At 58.0% G+C, this 15,567-nt stretch overlaps 1 protein-coding gene across 1 annotated transcript in view; it reads left to right on the top strand.

Moving 5' to 3' along the window:
• The first annotated feature begins 3,098 nt into the window (after nucleotides 1-3,098).
• Nucleotides 3,099-15,567, top strand: part of pex19 (peroxisomal biogenesis factor 19) — a 13,504-nt gene continuing 1,035 nt past the window's right edge. The window contains exons 1-7 of the mRNA XM_078536623.1: nucleotides 3,099-3,213; nucleotides 6,788-6,870; nucleotides 7,556-7,721; nucleotides 7,894-7,979; nucleotides 10,665-10,844; nucleotides 12,630-12,806; nucleotides 14,898-14,939. Coding sequence (XP_078392749.1) covers nucleotides 3,129-3,213; nucleotides 6,788-6,870; nucleotides 7,556-7,721; nucleotides 7,894-7,979; nucleotides 10,665-10,844; nucleotides 12,630-12,806; nucleotides 14,898-14,939 — 819 coding nt within the window. The 5' untranslated portion in view covers nucleotides 3,099-3,128. The remainder of the gene's footprint in view (nucleotides 3,214-6,787; nucleotides 6,871-7,555; nucleotides 7,722-7,893; nucleotides 7,980-10,664; nucleotides 10,845-12,629; nucleotides 12,807-14,897; nucleotides 14,940-15,567) is intronic.

The raw sequence follows: 15,567 nt of genomic DNA, 5'->3' as shown, positions 1-15,567 counted from the left end.
CAGACCGAAGGTGTTCCGCAAAGTGGGTCACCCAGTCTGCGTTTGGTCTCTCCAACGTAGGGGAAATTGTTGCTCATGGCTATGCAAATCATGAGTCGCTTTTTGGTTCCCTTGACTTTTCTCCACCTCCCCCTCCGAACTGGGAAGTATCGGGACTTAAGTCTTGTTCGAAGATGGTGCCTCATCAGTCACTCTGCAGCTCCTGTCGTGGTGTGTGGGGGGGAGGGGGTTGTTCTGTCGTGAAATAGGAAACGAGCAAGTTTAGTTTCCAATAATTGACCTGTTAACTTTTTCATTCCCGCCTTTTATTGTCTTTTCGGAACCTTCTTGGTCTTTGTCACCTTCTTTCTACCACAGGGTTTAGTCCCGGCCTTCTTTTTGACTGCGCGGTCGGCCAGATTTCCCTCGGCTGGAATCTCAGCTTGTCTTCGCTCGGGAGTTGAGCTCCCCGTGACTTCGTTATCTACTCGCATCTTGGAAAGTTCTGCGGCTTTTGCTTCCAAAGCCTCTTTAGCTTCATTCGGCTGATGCTTCAGCTCCTCCGTCTCCTTCTTGTGTCTGTTGGCTTCCCCCTTGGAACCTGGAGCATTTCTGCGCCTCCTCTGCCAATGGCTTCTTCAGGGCGCCATCAAACTCTTCCCGTTTCTCTTCGTGATTTTCCAGAGGCGCGAACTTTGACCTGAGGGATCCTCTTCGCATGTGAAGATCCTTCAACAGGTTTTCCCTTCCTTTGCAAAGCTCGCTCACTTCACCTCGAACTCTTGTCATTCGGCAGAGCCTCCTAGGGTTTCTTCTGCTGCTCTTCCATGTGGTTGTTTAAGACAGTCTTCATTTCTTCAGGTTGCTGAATGGCTACACACTCCTTCTTCATCCTTTTTGAAGTCCTTGGACTCTCCAGGCTCTTTCTGAAGCACCTTGCCTTGTTCCTTTTCCAACTCAGGAACCCTCCCAGCTTCCTTTTGAAATCTCACTGGCCAATCAAGGTTAATTTCCCTCAACCAATTTCGGCCTAGAAGGCTTGGTCCTCTACCCTCTAATACCATCACGGGTAGCGGTGCTGTTTGGTGTCTATAATAAACAGGTACTCTGGTGACAAAATCAAAAATAGCCGGAAAAACTCAGCAGGTCTGACAGCATCTGCGGAGAGGAACACAGTTAACGTTTCGAGTCCGTATGACTCTTCATCAGAACTGAAGAAATAGAGAAATGTGGTGAAATATAAGCTGGTTGAGGGGGGGAGGGGGTGGGACAGGTAGAGCTGGATAGAGGGCCAGTGATAGGTGGAGGCAAAGAAGAGATTGCCAAAGATGTCATAGACAAAAGGACAAAGGGGCGTTGACGGTGTGATATTATCTAAGGAATGTGCTAAAGAGGACATTAAGGGTAGAGAGCAGGACAAGCTAGTGGCAGATGGCCCTAGTGGGGGGTGGGGTGGTCCCTTTTACCCGGATTTCTTCGCTTGTGTACATTTTCAACTTGGCAGAGGTTTGTTCCAAATTTAATTGTTGAGCACCTTTATTTAAGTATCTGGAAGTGTGTTCCCCTACTACAGTGGTAGAAACACCAATGCCGACTTCCATTTTTAAGGGTTTACCATTCACTTGCAACGTGACAGTGATTGGCTCCGTCTTCCCAACTTTCATGTTGAATAAGGAATAAATGTCAGAATTGGTTGTTTCTCGCTCTTCCACACCCATGTACTTCATTGGACTTAGTTTGTCGCCTGAGAGCCTGTTTTAATCTCTATTTGCAATGTTTCAGTATGTGCCCACTTCTGTGACAAAAATAACACCCTATTTCTTTAAACTGCCAAACATTAGGAGTATGATTGTTCCCATATCGATAAAAACTAGCCTTCGAATTTGCTGCTAAGCTGTTTCCTCCCAATTTTCGGTTAGCGGGGGCTGTTCCCGCTTCGCAGCGGAGTCCCAGATTTCCGCACCTCTTTCGGCGGACGGTTCCCGCCCTCAACTAGGAAAGCAGCACCCTTTTGTGCACATTGAACCACTTGTGAATCCCTAACAGCGCTTTCCATCGCTATTTCTAATGCTTTCTTAAAGTCAAGGTCTACTTCAGCCAGCAACCTTCGCTGAATAGCATCCTCTTGCACGCCACAGACCAAACGATCCCTGAGCATATCATTCAGGGTGTTCACCGAAATCACAGTGTCCCGTGAGTTGTTTTAATTTCACCACGTGGGTCGCAATGGTCTCCCCCCCCCCACCCCCCCCCCGGGGCTCTATTCCGTGAATTGAACCTGAACCTCTGCATTGTGACTGAGGGCTTGGGCTGAAAAATGTTGTTTAATGAGGTCGACTAGTTCGCTGAAGGTCTTCAAATCTGGGGGCACTGGGGGCTGTCAAGCTGCGAATTAAACTCCAGCTTTTGCTCCCACAAATACTCAGGAGAATCGCTCTCCTCTTTTCTTCCCCCCCCCTACCCCCGTGATTTAGTTGGCTTGAAAGTAGACGTTCTATATATTGAGACCAGTCGTCTGTGGCTGGCTCAAAGGGGTCGATTCTGCCAAACTGTGGCATCTCAGGTGGGTATATTTTTCATTTCTTTTTAACTATCTTAGAGACTCACAATCGCCGGGCGAGGGACTGCACTGGATCTGATTTATCCTCATCGCCAGTTTGTTATACAGTTGATTTTCCAGGCAACTTTTATTGGTGGAAACATTGAACTTTATTTACAAGGCAACAGCAGTTACATGTGTGCATCAAACTCTATAACTAAAGAAGAACTCTTTCCTGCACTGCTTACTCATTGGTTTACACAGGTCATGTGATCTTACAACACAGGTTTATTCTTAAGTCCTAATGTTTAATAAAAACTATAATTACTACCCACAGGTAAGGATATTTAAATAAATAACGAGTTAGTGCAATTTGAGCCGATTTTCTTTTCCCTGGGCTGGTGGTTGTGGTGCCTTTAAGAGGGAGCCGGAAGTGAGCTGTTGACCTTTGATCCCCACTCAAGATGGCGGCGGCCAGCGAGCGCAGCGAGGAGCGGAGCGGAAATGTAGGCCGCTGCCGGACCGGAAGTGGGTAGGCGCGGTGAGGTCACAATGAGGAGGAGTGGAGGGGCCTGGCAGACGCGGTGACGTCACGGAGAAGGAGGGGAAGATGGCGGCGGCGGCGGCGGGTGGAGGAGGCGGAGAAGGAGGAGGAGGGGGGGAGGAGGACGAGGAGCTGAGGGAGCTGCTGGATAGTAAGAGCAGGAGGCGAGCCGGCCCCTCCATTACAGCCCAGGGAAACCCCAAATATCCCGGGCAGAGGGTCAAAGGGCAGAGGTCAAGGGGGAGAGAGATTGGTCAACTAGGGATTGGTTAATGGAGGATTGGTTAATGGAGGATTGGTCAATGGGGATTGGTCAAATAGGGGTTGGTCAATGTGGGTTGGTCAAATAGGGGTTGGTCAATGGGGATTGGTCAATAGGGATTGGTCAAATAGGGGCTGGTCAATGGGGATTGGTCAATGGAGGATTGGTCAATAGGGATTGGTCAATAGGGGTTGGTCAATGGGGATTGGTCAATGGGGGATTGGTCGAATAGGGGTTGGTCAATTGAGGATTGGTCAAATAAGGGTTGGTCGATGGGGATTGGTCAATGGGGAATTGGTGAATGGGGATTGGTCAAATAGGGGTTGGTCAATGGGGGAATTGGTAATGGGGGATTGGTGAATGGGGATTGGTCAAATAGGGGTTGGTCAAATAGGGGTTGGTATGGGGATTGGTCAAATAGGGATTGGTCAATGGGGATTGGTCAAATAGGGGTTGGTTTGGGGATTGGTCAAATAGGGATTGGTCAATAGAGGATTGGTCAATGGGGATTGGTCAAATGGAGGATTGGTCAATGGGGGATTGGTCAACAGGGATTGGTCAAATAGGGGTTGGTTTGGGGATTGGTCAAATGGGGATTGTTCAAATAGGGGTTGGTCAATAGGGATCAATCAAATGGAGGATTGTTCAATGGGAATTGGTCAAATAGGGGCTGGTCAGTGGGGATTGGTCAAATAGGGGTTGGTTTGGGGATTGGTCAATGGGGATTGGTCAAATAGGGGTTGGTTTGGGGATTGGTCAAATAGGGATTGGTCAATAGAGGATTGGTCAATGGGGATTGGTCAATGGGGGATTGGTCAACAGGGATTGGTCAACAGGGATTGGTCAAATAGGGGTTGGTTTGGGAATTGGTCAAATAGGGATTGGTCAATGGGGATTGTTCAAATAGGGATTGGTCAATAGGGATTGGCCAACTAGGGGTTGGTCAATGGAGGATTGGTCAATAGGGATTGGTCAATGTGGATTGGTCAATGGTGATTGGTCAAATGGATGATTGGTCACAGAGGATTGGTCAATGGAGGATTGGTCAAATAGGGGTTGGTCAATGGTGGATTGGTTAATGGGGATTGGTCAAATAGGAGTTGGTCAATGGAGGATTGGTCAATAGGGATTGGTCAAATAGGGGCTGGTCAATGCGGATTGGTCAAATAGGTGTTGGTCAATGGAGGATTGGTCAATGGGGATTGGTCAAATAGGGGTTGGTCAATGGCGGATTGGTCAAATAGGGGTTGGTCAATGGAGGATTGGTCAATAGGGATTGGTCAAATAGGGGCCGGTCAATGCGGATTGGTCAAATAGGGCGGTTGGTTAATGGAGAATTGGTCAATGGGGATTGGTCAAATAGGGTTTGGTCAATGGGGATTGGTCAAATAGGGTTTGGTCAATGGCGGATTGGTCAAATAGCGATTCGTCAATGGGGATTGGTCAAATAGAGATTGGTTAATGGGGATTGGTCAAATAGGGGTTTGTCAATGGGGATTGGTCAAATAGGCGTTGGTCAATGGAGGATTGGTTAATGGGGGTTGGTAAATGGGGATTGGCCAGTGAGGGTTGGTCAACGAGGGATTGGTCAATGGGGATTGGCCAGTGAGGATTGGTCAATGGGGAAGCGGGTTGTGGCGAGGGGGGAGGTCACGAAGGGGCGGGGGAGGGGATTGGTCGTGAGGGGGCGGGGGAGGGGATTTGTCGTGAGGGGGCGGGGGGAGGGGATTTGTCGTGAGGGGGCGGGGGGAGGGGATTTGTCGTGAGGGGGCGGGGGGAGGGGATTTGTCGTGAGGGGGCGGGGGGAGGGGATTTGTCGTGAGGGGGCGGGGGGAAGGGGATTGTGGGGGTAGAGAGGGGATTGGGGGGTATGGAGAGAGGGGATCGCTGGGGGAGAGAGGGGATCAGTGGGGGAGAGAGGGGATCGGTGGGGGAGAGAGGGGATCAGTGGGGGAGAGAGGGGATCAGTGGGGGAGAGAGGGGATCGGGGGGGAGAGAGGGGATCGGGGGGGAGAGAGGGGATCGGGGTGGGGGAGAGAGGGGATCGGGGTGGGGGAGAGAGGGGATCGGGGGGTATGGAGAGAGGGGATCGGGGGGTATGGAGAGAGGGGATCGGGGGGGTTGGAGAGAGGGGATCGGGGTTGGAGAGAGGGGATCGGGGGGATGGAGAGAGGGGATCGGGGGGTACGGAGAGAGGGGATCGGGGGGGAGAGAGGGGATCGGGGGGGGAGAGAGGGGATCGGGGGGGGAGAGAGGGGATCGGGGGGGGATGGAGAGAGGGGATCGGGGGGGGAGAGAGGGGATGGAGAGAGGGGATCCGGGGGGGATGGAGAGAGGGGATCGGGGGGGGATGGAGAGAGGGGATCGGGGGGGGATGGAGAGAGGGAATCGGGGGGGGAGAGAGGGGATCGGGGGGTATGGAGAGAGGGGATCGGGGGGGTGGTTGGAGAGAGGGGATCGGGTGGGGAGAGTGGGGATCGGGGGGGATGGAGAGAGGGGATCGGGGGGGATGGAGAGAGGGGATCGGGGGGTTGGAGAGAGGGGATCGGGGGGTTGGAGAGAGGGGATCGGGGGGTTGGAGAGAGGGGATCGGGGGGATGGAGAGAGGGGATCGGGGGGGATGGAGAGAGGGGATCGGGGGGGATGGAGAGAGGGGATCGGGGGGTATGGAGAGAGGGGATCGGGGGGTAGGAGAGAGGGGATTGGGGGGGATGGAGAGAGGGGATCGGGGGGGGTGGAGAGAGGGGATCGGGGGGTATGGAGAGAGGGGATCGGGGGGGGAGAGAGGGGATCGGGGGGTTGGAGAGAGGGGATCGGGGGGTTGGAGAGAGGGGATCGGGGTGGGGGAGAGAGGGGATCGGGAGGGGAGAGAGGGGATCGGTGGGGGAGAGAGGGGATCGGTGGGGGAGAGAGGGGATCGGGGGGATGGAGAGAGGGGATCGGGGGTGTAGAGAGGGGATCGGGGGGATGGAGAGAGGGGATCGGGGGGTGTAGAGAGGGGATCGGGGGGGGAGAGTGGGGATCGGGGGGTGTAGAGAGGGGATCGGGGGGTACGGAGAGAGGGGATCGGGGGGGAGAGAGAGGGGATCGGGGGGATGGAGAGAGGGGATCGGGGGGATGGAGAGAGGGGATCGGGGGTGTAGAGAGGGGATCGGGGGGATGGAGAGAGGGGATCGGGGGGTCTAGAGAGGGGATCGGGGGGATGGAGAGTGGGGATCGGGGGGTGTAGAGAGGGGATCGGGGGGATGGAGAGCGGGAATCGGGAGTGACGGACAGGGGATCGGGGGAAGCAGTGAGCGGTGATGGAGGGAGATGTTTAGGAAGGATGGGAATGGGGAACAGAGAAGAACAGGAGGTTGGGATGGGTGACGGAGTGGGAGGGTGAACGGAGACACTGTGGGAGGGGGAATGCGAGAGAGACCAGTATCTGCTGTTCGATAACTCTCCCTCTCTGTTCCTCAAGGTGCCCTCGATGACTTTGAGAAAACAAAACCAGAGCCCCCAGCGACAGCGGAGTCAGAGAAAACCCCCCAAAAATCTTCCACAGTGAGTGTCCCATTGAGCCAAATGCTGTGCCTGTCCTGGGAGTGTTTGATGGGAACAGTGTAGAGGGAGATTTACTCTGTATCTAACCCCGTGCTGTACCTGTCCTGGGCGTGTTTGATGGGGACGGTGTAGAGGGAGATTTACTCTGTATCTAACCCCGTGCTGTACCTGTCCTGGGAGTGTTTGATGGGGACGGTGTAGAGGGAGCTTTACTCTGTATCTAACCCCGTGTTGTACCTGTCCTGGGAGTGTTTGATGGGGACAGTGTAGAGGGAGCTTTACTCTGTATCTAACCCCGTGCTGTACCTGTCCTGGGAGTGTTTGATGGGAACAGTGTAGAGGGAGCTTTACTCTGTATCTAACCCCGTGCTGTACCTGTCCTGGGAGTGTTTGATGGGAACAGTGTAGAGGGAGCTTTACTCTGTATCTAACCCCGTGCTGTTCCTGTCCTGGGAGTGTTTGATGGGAACAGTGTAGAGGGAGCTTTACTCTGTATCTAACCCCGTGCTGTACCTGTCCTGGGAGTGTTTGATGGGGACAGTGTAGAGGGAGCTTTACTCTGTATCTAACCCCGTGCTGTACCTGCCCTGGGAGTGTTTGATGGGGACAGTGTAGAGGGAGCTTTACTCTGTATCTAACCCCGCGCTGTGCAGATTTTCACAGTGCCTCCTCACCTTCCTCTCAGGAGCCCCTCTTCGCAGCGCAGGATCGATTCTTTCACGAGCTGTTTGACAGTGAGCTAGCCGCCGAAGCGACAAAGGAGTTTGACAAAGCCATGCAGGAGTTGGCAGAACAGGAGCCACATCTGGTTGAGCAGTTCCACAAGCTGTCTGAGATCGCCGGAAAGGTCGGTGAGTACCAGTGGCAGGGGGTGGCCGTGGTCCTGGAGGGTGGGGGGTGTGGTTGGAGCAGGCGGAAAGACCTGACCTCTGACCGCCCCCCTCCTACCTGCATTGGGCTGGGGGGGGTGGTGCTGAAAGGTCATTCACTGACCCCCACGCTGACCTATGCTCTCCCTGGCAGGAAGTGACCCGGCCTCGAAGCAGGAGTTTTCTACCTGTCTGCAGCAGACTCTGTCGGGATTGGCCAAGAACGCAAGTGACCTTCAGGTAAGGTGGGGTCAGTGATATTCGCTCTGATAACACGTCCCCTCCATCGCTCTCTCCAACCTCATCCTCCGCTGTTACTCTCTCTCCATCCCCGTATCTCCCCTCTCCCCCCCAGCTCCTCCCCTCGCTCCCCAGCTCCTCCCCTCGCTCCCCACCTCCTCCCCTCGCTCCCCACCTCCTCCCCTCGCTCCCCACCTCCTCCCCTCGCTCCCCACCTCCTCCCCTCGCTCCCCAGCTCCTCCCCTCGCTCCCCACCTCCTCCTCCCCTCACTCCCCACCTCCTCCTCCCCTCGCTCCCCACCTCCTCCCCTCGCTCCCCACCTCCTCCCCTCGCTCCCCACCTCCTCCCCTCGCTCCCCACCTCCTCCCCTCGCTCCCCACCTCCTCCCCTCGCTCCCCAGCTCCTCCCCTCGCTCCCCACCTCCTCCTCCCCTCGCTCCCCACCTCCTCCTCCCCTCACTCCCCACCTCCTCCCCTCGCTCCCCAGCTCCTCCCCTCGCTCCCCACCTCCTCCTCCCCTCGCTCCCCACCACCTCCCCTCGCTCCCCAGCTCCTCCCCTCGCTCCCCACCACCTCCTCCCCTCACTCCCCCCCAGCTCCTCCCCTCGCTCCCCACCTCCTCCCCTCGCTCCCCACCTCCTCCTCCCCTCGCTCCCCACCACCTCCTCCCCTCGCTCCCCACCTCCTCCCCTCGCTCCCCACCTCCTCCCCTCGCTCCCCACCACCTCCTCCCCTCGCTCCCCACCTCCTCCCCTCGCTCCCCACCTCCTCCCCTCGCTCCCCACCACCTCCTCCCCTCGCTCCCCACCACCTCCTCCCCTCGCTCCCCACCACCACCTCCCCTCGCTCCCCACCTCCTCCCCTCGCTCCCCCCCAGCTCCTCCCCTCGCTCCCCCCCAGCTCCTCCCCTCGCTCCCCCCCAGCTCCTCCCCTCGCTCCCCACCACCTCCCCTCGCTCCCCACCTCCTCCCCTCGCTCCCCACCTCCTCCCCTCGCTCCCCACCTCCTCCCCTCGCTCCCCACCACCTCCTCCCCTCGCTCCCCACCTCCTCCCCTCGCTCCCCACCTCCTCCCCTCGCTCCCCACCTCCTCCCCTCGCTCCCCACCTCCTCCCCTCGCTCCCCAGCTCCTCCCCTCGCTCCCCACCTCCTCCCCTCGCTCCCCCCCAGCTCCTCCCCTCGCTCCCCACCACCTCCTCCCCTCGCTCCCCACCTCCTCCCCTCGCTCCCCACCTCCTCCCCTCGCTCCCCACCTCCTCCCCTCGCTCCCCACCTCCTCCTCCCCTCGCTCCCCACCTCCTCCCCACCACCTCCTCCCCTCGCTCCCCACCTCCTCCCCTCGCTCCCCACCACCACCTCCCCTCGCTCCCCACCCCCTCCTCCCCTCGCTCCCCACCACCTCCCCTCGCTCCCCACCACCTCCTCCCCTCGCTCCCCACCACCTCCTCCCCTCGCTCCCCACCTCCTCCCCTCGCTCCCCACCTCCTCCCCTCGCTCCCCACCTCCTCCCCTCGCTCCCCACCTCCTCCCCTCGCTCCCCACCTCCTCCCCTCGCTCCCCACCTCCTCCCCTCGCTCCCCACCACCTCCTCCCCTCGCTCCCCACCACCTCCTCCCCTCGCTCCCCCCCAGCTCCTCCCCTCGCTCCCCACCTCCTCCCCTCGCTCCCCACCTCCTCCCCTCGCTCCCCACCTCCTCCTCCCCTCGCTCCCCACCTCCTCCCCTCGCTCCCCACCTCCTCCCCTCGCTCCCCACCACCTCCTCCCCTCGCTCCCCACCACCACCTCCCCTCGCTCCCCACCCCCTCCTCCCCTCGCTCCCCACCCCCTCCTCCCCTCCCCCTCCTCCCCTCGCTCCCCACCACCGCCTCCCCTCGCTCCCCACCCCCTCCTCCCCTCGCTCCCCACCCCCTCCTCCCCTCGCTCCCCACCCCCTCCTCCCCTCGCTCCCCACCCCCTCTCCCCTCGCTCCCCACCCCCTCTCCCCTCGCTCCCCACCCCCTCTCCCCTCGCTCCCCACCCCCTCTCCCCTCGCTCCCCACCCCCTCTCCCCTCGCTCCCCACCCCCTCTCCCCTCGCTCCCCACCCCCTCTCCCCTCGCTCCCCACCCCCTCTCCCCTCGCTCCCCACCCCCTCTCCCCTCGCTCCCCACCCCCTCTCCCCTCGCTCCCCACCCCCTCTCCCCTCGCTCCCCACCCCCTCTCCCCTCGCTCCCCACCCCCTCTCCCCTCGCTCCCCACCCCCTCTCCCCTCGCTCCCCACCCCCTCTCCCCTCGCTCCCCACCCCCTCTCCCCTCGCTCCCCACCCCCTCTCCCCTCGCTCCCCACCCCCTCTCCCCTCGCTCCCCACCCCCTCTCCCCTCGCTCCCCACCCCCTCTCCCCTCGCTCCCCACCCCCTCTCCCCTCGCTCCCCACCCCCTCTCCCCTCGCTCCCCACCCCCTCTCCCCTCGCTCCCCACCCCCTCTCCCCTCGCTCCCCACCCCCTCTCCCCTCGCTCCCCACCCCCTCTCCCCTCGCTCCCCACCCCCTCCTCCCCTCGCTCCCCACCCCCTCCGCCCCTCCGATTCCCCTCCGCTCCCGCTCTCCCCACTCCGCCTACCCCTCCCCATGCTGGACCGGAAGTGTGACTATGTGCAGTGCTGTGATCTGACGCCTCTCTCTCTCCCTCTCCCTCTCTCTGGGACAGAGTGCTGACACTACAGAGGAGGAGTTGAATCAGGCGATGGGGAGCCTGGGAGTGGATCTGGGACTCAGCGAGGGGGCTGCAGAGACTGAGGGAAGTTTCCTCCCCATCATGCAGAACATCATGCAGAACCTGCTGTCGAAGGACATCCTGTACCCATCGCTGAAGGAGATCACTGACAAGGTGGGTAACTGGGGGAGGGAGATTCACCGCAGCGGGGGGGGACAGTCACGCCCAGGGACAGACAAACACACAAACTCTGCTCCCGGACCTGGCCCACTCGCCTGTACGGTCTCCCTCACTCGGACTCGGTCGGCACGCACTAACACAGACACAGGCACTCTGACAGACACGCACTAACACAGACACTCACCCTCACCCTCACCCTCACCCTCACTCTCACTCTCACACTCACACTCACTCTCACTCTCACTCTCAAACACACATACTCACTCTCATTCTCACACACTCTCACTCTCACTCTCACTCTCACTCTCACACTCACTCTCACTCTCACTCTCACACTCACACTCACACTCACTCTCACTCTCACTCTCACACTCACTCTCACTCTCACACTCACTCTCACTCTCAAACACACATACTCACTCTCACTCTCACACTCACACTCACTCTCACTCTCACACTCACTCTCACTCTCAAACACACATACTCACTCTCATTCTCACACACACTCACTCTCACACTCACCCTCACACTCACTCACACACTCACTCTCACACTCACTCTCACACTCACTCACACTCACTCTCACTCTCACACAGACACTCACGCTCAAACACACATACTCATTCTCATTCTCACACACACTCACTCTCATTCTCACACAGACACTCACGCTCACAATGACACACACACACACACACACTCAACACACACAGAGACTCACACTCACACACTCACGACGCTCACACTCACACACACACTCACACAGAGACAGGCACTCTGACAGACACTCACTCACACAGACACTCACCCTCACACAGACACTCATACTCTCACTCTCTCTCACACACACTCACACGTACTCTCACCCTCACACAGACACTCATACTCTCACTCTCACGACACTCACACATACTCTCACAGACATTCACGCTTTCTCAATCTCTCACTGACCCACACACACACACACAGATCATTGTGTCGATAATTTTCCATTAGAGCAGGGAGATGGCGAATTATTAAGTGCTGGTTGAATCTAATAACTCCTCCACTTTCCCCTCACTCTCCCCCTCTCCACCTCCCTCCTCCATCTTCCCCCCTCCCCCTCTCCTCCCCTCCCCTCCTCCCCTCCCCCTCCCCCCCTCCTCTCCCCTCCCCCCTTTCTCCCCCTCCCCCCTTTCTCCCCCCCTCCCCTTCCCCTCACCCTCCCTCCCCCCTCACCCTCCTTCCCCCTCACCCTCTCCCCCCGTCCCCCTCCCTCTCCCCCCGTCCCCCTCCCTCTCCCCCCGTCCCCCTCCCTCTCCCCCCGTCCCCCTCCCTCTCCCCCCGTCCCCCTCCCTCTCCCCCCGTCCCCCTCCCTCTCCCCCCGTCCCCCTCCCTCTCCCCCCGTCCCCCTCCCTCTCCCCCCCTCTCCCTCTCCCCCCGTCCCCCTCCCTCTCCCCCCGTCCCCCTCCCTCTCCCCCCGTCCCCCTCCCTCTCCCCCCGTCCCCCTCCCTCTCCCCCCCTCTCCCTCTCCCCCTCTCCCCCCCACCCCATCTCTCCCTTCCCCCCTCTCCCCCCCTCCCCCCCACCCCATCTCCCCCTTCCCCCCTCTCCCCCCCTCCCCCCCACCCCATCTCTCCCTTCCCCCCATCTCCCCCCTTCCCCCCCCCCCATCTCCCCCTTCGTTCTCTGCCCCTTCCCCCTCCCCCTTTTCCCCCTCCCCCCTTCCCCCTTCTCTTCCCCCCTGGCCCCCCCCCTCTGCCCCTCCCCATTATCCCCCCCCAACCTTCCCTGTGCCAGTACCCTGACTGGCTGGCAGCCCACCGCCACTCGCTGCCCGGTGAGCAGGTGCGGAGGTACGAGAGGCAGCAGCTCATCATGGGGCAGATCTGCCAGGAATTCGAGGCAGAGAGAGACGGCGAGCCCGAGGATCGGCAGCAAGTCCGCTTTGAGACCATCCTGGACCTCATGCAGCAGGTGAGTGGGGGGCGGGAGGAGGAGGAGGAGAGGCCTTGACCGAACTGCGAAGCCTCCTGCAGTCAAATATCGGGGGTTGGGTAGGGTTGGTGGGGGGACCGTGATTGGGAGGGAGGGAAATGACAAGGCTGGGTGTGATTGAACCAGGGGCGTTGTGTCCGTCCAGGATTGATCTGACTGTACCTGGAACTGTTTTCGGAGTTACAGAGAAAGATCAGCTCTGGTTACTGAAACTTACAGCACAGAAAGAGGCCACTCGGCCCATCGAGTCCCTGCCGACTCTCTGCAAAAGGCGTCTCCGTCAGTCCCACCTTCGCACAATAACCCAATTCCCTCTGGAACTCCTGGATGGAACCTCCCTCCACCACCCTCTCGGGCAGCGCGTCCCAGACCCGAACCACTCGCCGAGTGAAAAGGTTTCTCCTCGTGTCTCCGTCGCTCCTTTGACCAGTCACCTTAAATCTGTGTCCCTCTCGATCTCGATCCTTCCACCAAGGGGAACGGTTTCTCCCTCTCGACTCTGTCCAGACCCCTCGCGATTTTGTATATCCCTATCAGATCTCCTCTCAGCCTCCTCTTCTCCCTGGAGAACAGTCCCAACTTCTCCAGTCTGTCCACGTCACTGAAGTTCCTCATCCCTGGAACCATTCTCCTGAATCTTTTCTGCACCCTCTCCAATGCCTCCACATCCTTCCTAAAGTGCGGAGCCCAGAACTGGACACAACACTCCAGCTGAGGCCGAATGAGTGTCTTATACGGGTTCAACATAACTTCCCTGCTCTCGTACTCGAGATACTGTACACCGTCCCTTCAGTCTGCTGAATCTTTTGCTGATGGCACTTTAAGTGAGGAGATCAGGCTTTGTGGATTGGAGTGGGCTGTCTTGCTTTGCCGAGATGTCTCTGTGAAAAGGTTCGGGCATCGCTTATTTTCCATGTTTTATTGCCCTCTGGCTAATTCCCAGATTCTCATTGCAATTGCGCTCGCTCGCGATGAAACTGTTTCCAGATCATTTCACTGGACAGGAGTTGTGTACTTTGCCTATAATGGTCCTTAACATATCTCTCTCTCTCGCTCCCTCTCTCCCCCTCCCCACCCCCTCAACTCTCTGTCTCCCTCTCTCTCTCTCTGTCTCCCTCTCCCTCCCTCTCTCTCTCTCTCTCTGTCTGTCTCCCTCTCCCTCCCTCTCTCTCTCTCTCTCTCTCTCTGTCTGTCTCCCTCTCTCTCTGTCTGTCTCCCTCTCTCTCTCTGTCTCCCTCTCTCTCACTCTCTGTCTGTCTCCCTCTCTCTCTCTCTGTCTGTCTCCCTCTCTCTCTCTGTCTCCCTCTCTCACTCTCTGTCTGTCTCCCTCTCTCTCTCTCTGTCTGTCTCCCTCTCTCTCTCTCTGTCTGTCTCCCTCTCTCACTCTCTGTCTGTCTCCCTCTCTCTCTCTCTGTCTGTCTCCCTCTCTCTCTCTCTGTCTGTCTCCCTCTCTCTCTCTCTCTCTCCCTCTCTCTCTCTGTCTTCTCTCTGTCTCCCTCTCTCATTATCTGTCTGTCTGTCTCTTTCTGTCTGTCTCTCTGTCTCTTTCTGTTTGTCTCTCTGTCTGTCTCTCTTCCTGTCTGTCTCTCTTTCTGTCTCTCTTTCTGTTTGTCTCTCTGTCTGTCTCTCTTCCTGTCTGTCTCTCTTCCTGTCTGTCTCTCTTTCTGTCTCTCTTCCTGTCTGTCTCTCTTTCTGTCTCACTCCTCCCTCTGTCTCACTCCTCCCTCTGTCTCTCTTTCTGTCTCACTCCTCCCTCTGTCTCACTCCTCCCTCTGTCTCACTCCTCCCTCTGTCTCACTCCTCCCTCTGTCTCACTCCTCCCTCTGTCTCACTCCTCCCTCTGTCTCACTCCTCCCTCTGTCTCACTCCTCCCTCTGTCTCACTCCTCCCTCTGTCTCTCTTTCTGTCTCACTCCTCCCTCTGTCTCACTCCTCCCTCTGTCTCACTCCTCCCTCTGTCTCTCTCTCCCTCTGTCTCTCAAAATCTTGCTGTGGCCCCACTGTTTCTCTCTCTGCCTGTCTGCCTCCCTCCACCTGCCAACCTCTCTCTGTCTCACTCCTTTCTTCTTAGCTCCAAGATCTTGGGGAACCACCAAAAGAGCTGGCAGATGTGGTAAGTACAAATTTCAAATCTCCAACAGTATCGAGGGAGCTTTACTCTGTATCTAACCCCGTGCTGTACCTGTCCTGGGAGTGTTTGATGGGGACAGTATAGAGGGAGCATTACTCTGTATCTAACCCTGTGCTGTACCTGTCCTGGGAGTGTTTGATAGGGACAATATCGAGGGAGCTTTACTCTGTATCTAGCCCCGTGCTGTACCTGCCCTGGGAGTGTTTGTTGGGGACAGTGAAGAGGGAGCTTTACTCTGTATCTAACTCCGTGCTGTTCCTCTCCTGGGAGTGTTTGATGGGGACGGTATAGAGGGAGATTTACTCTGTATCTAACGCCGTGCTGTACCTGTCCTGGGAGTGTTTGATGGGGACAGTGTAGAGGGAGCTTTACTCTGTATCTAACCCCGTGCTGTACCTGTCCTGGGAGTGTTTGATGGGGACAGAATAGAGGGAGCTTTACTCTGTATCTAACCCCGTGCTGTACCTGTCCTGGGAGTGTTTGATGGGGACAGAATAGAGGGAGCTTTACTCTGTATTTAACCCTGTGCTGTACCAGTCCTGGGAGTGTTTGAGGGGGACAGTGTAGAGGGAGATTTACTCTGTATCTAATCCCGTGCTGTCCTGGGAGT

This window comes from Cetorhinus maximus, unplaced genomic scaffold (genome assembly GCF_964194155.1).
Source record: "Cetorhinus maximus unplaced genomic scaffold, sCetMax3.hap1.1 HAP1_SCAFFOLD_1361, whole genome shotgun sequence".
Classification (NCBI taxonomy): domain Eukaryota; kingdom Metazoa; phylum Chordata; class Chondrichthyes; order Lamniformes; family Cetorhinidae; genus Cetorhinus; species Cetorhinus maximus.
Note: the sequence above shows the minus strand (reverse complement) of the source record. Positions and strands in the feature narration are given on the sequence as shown.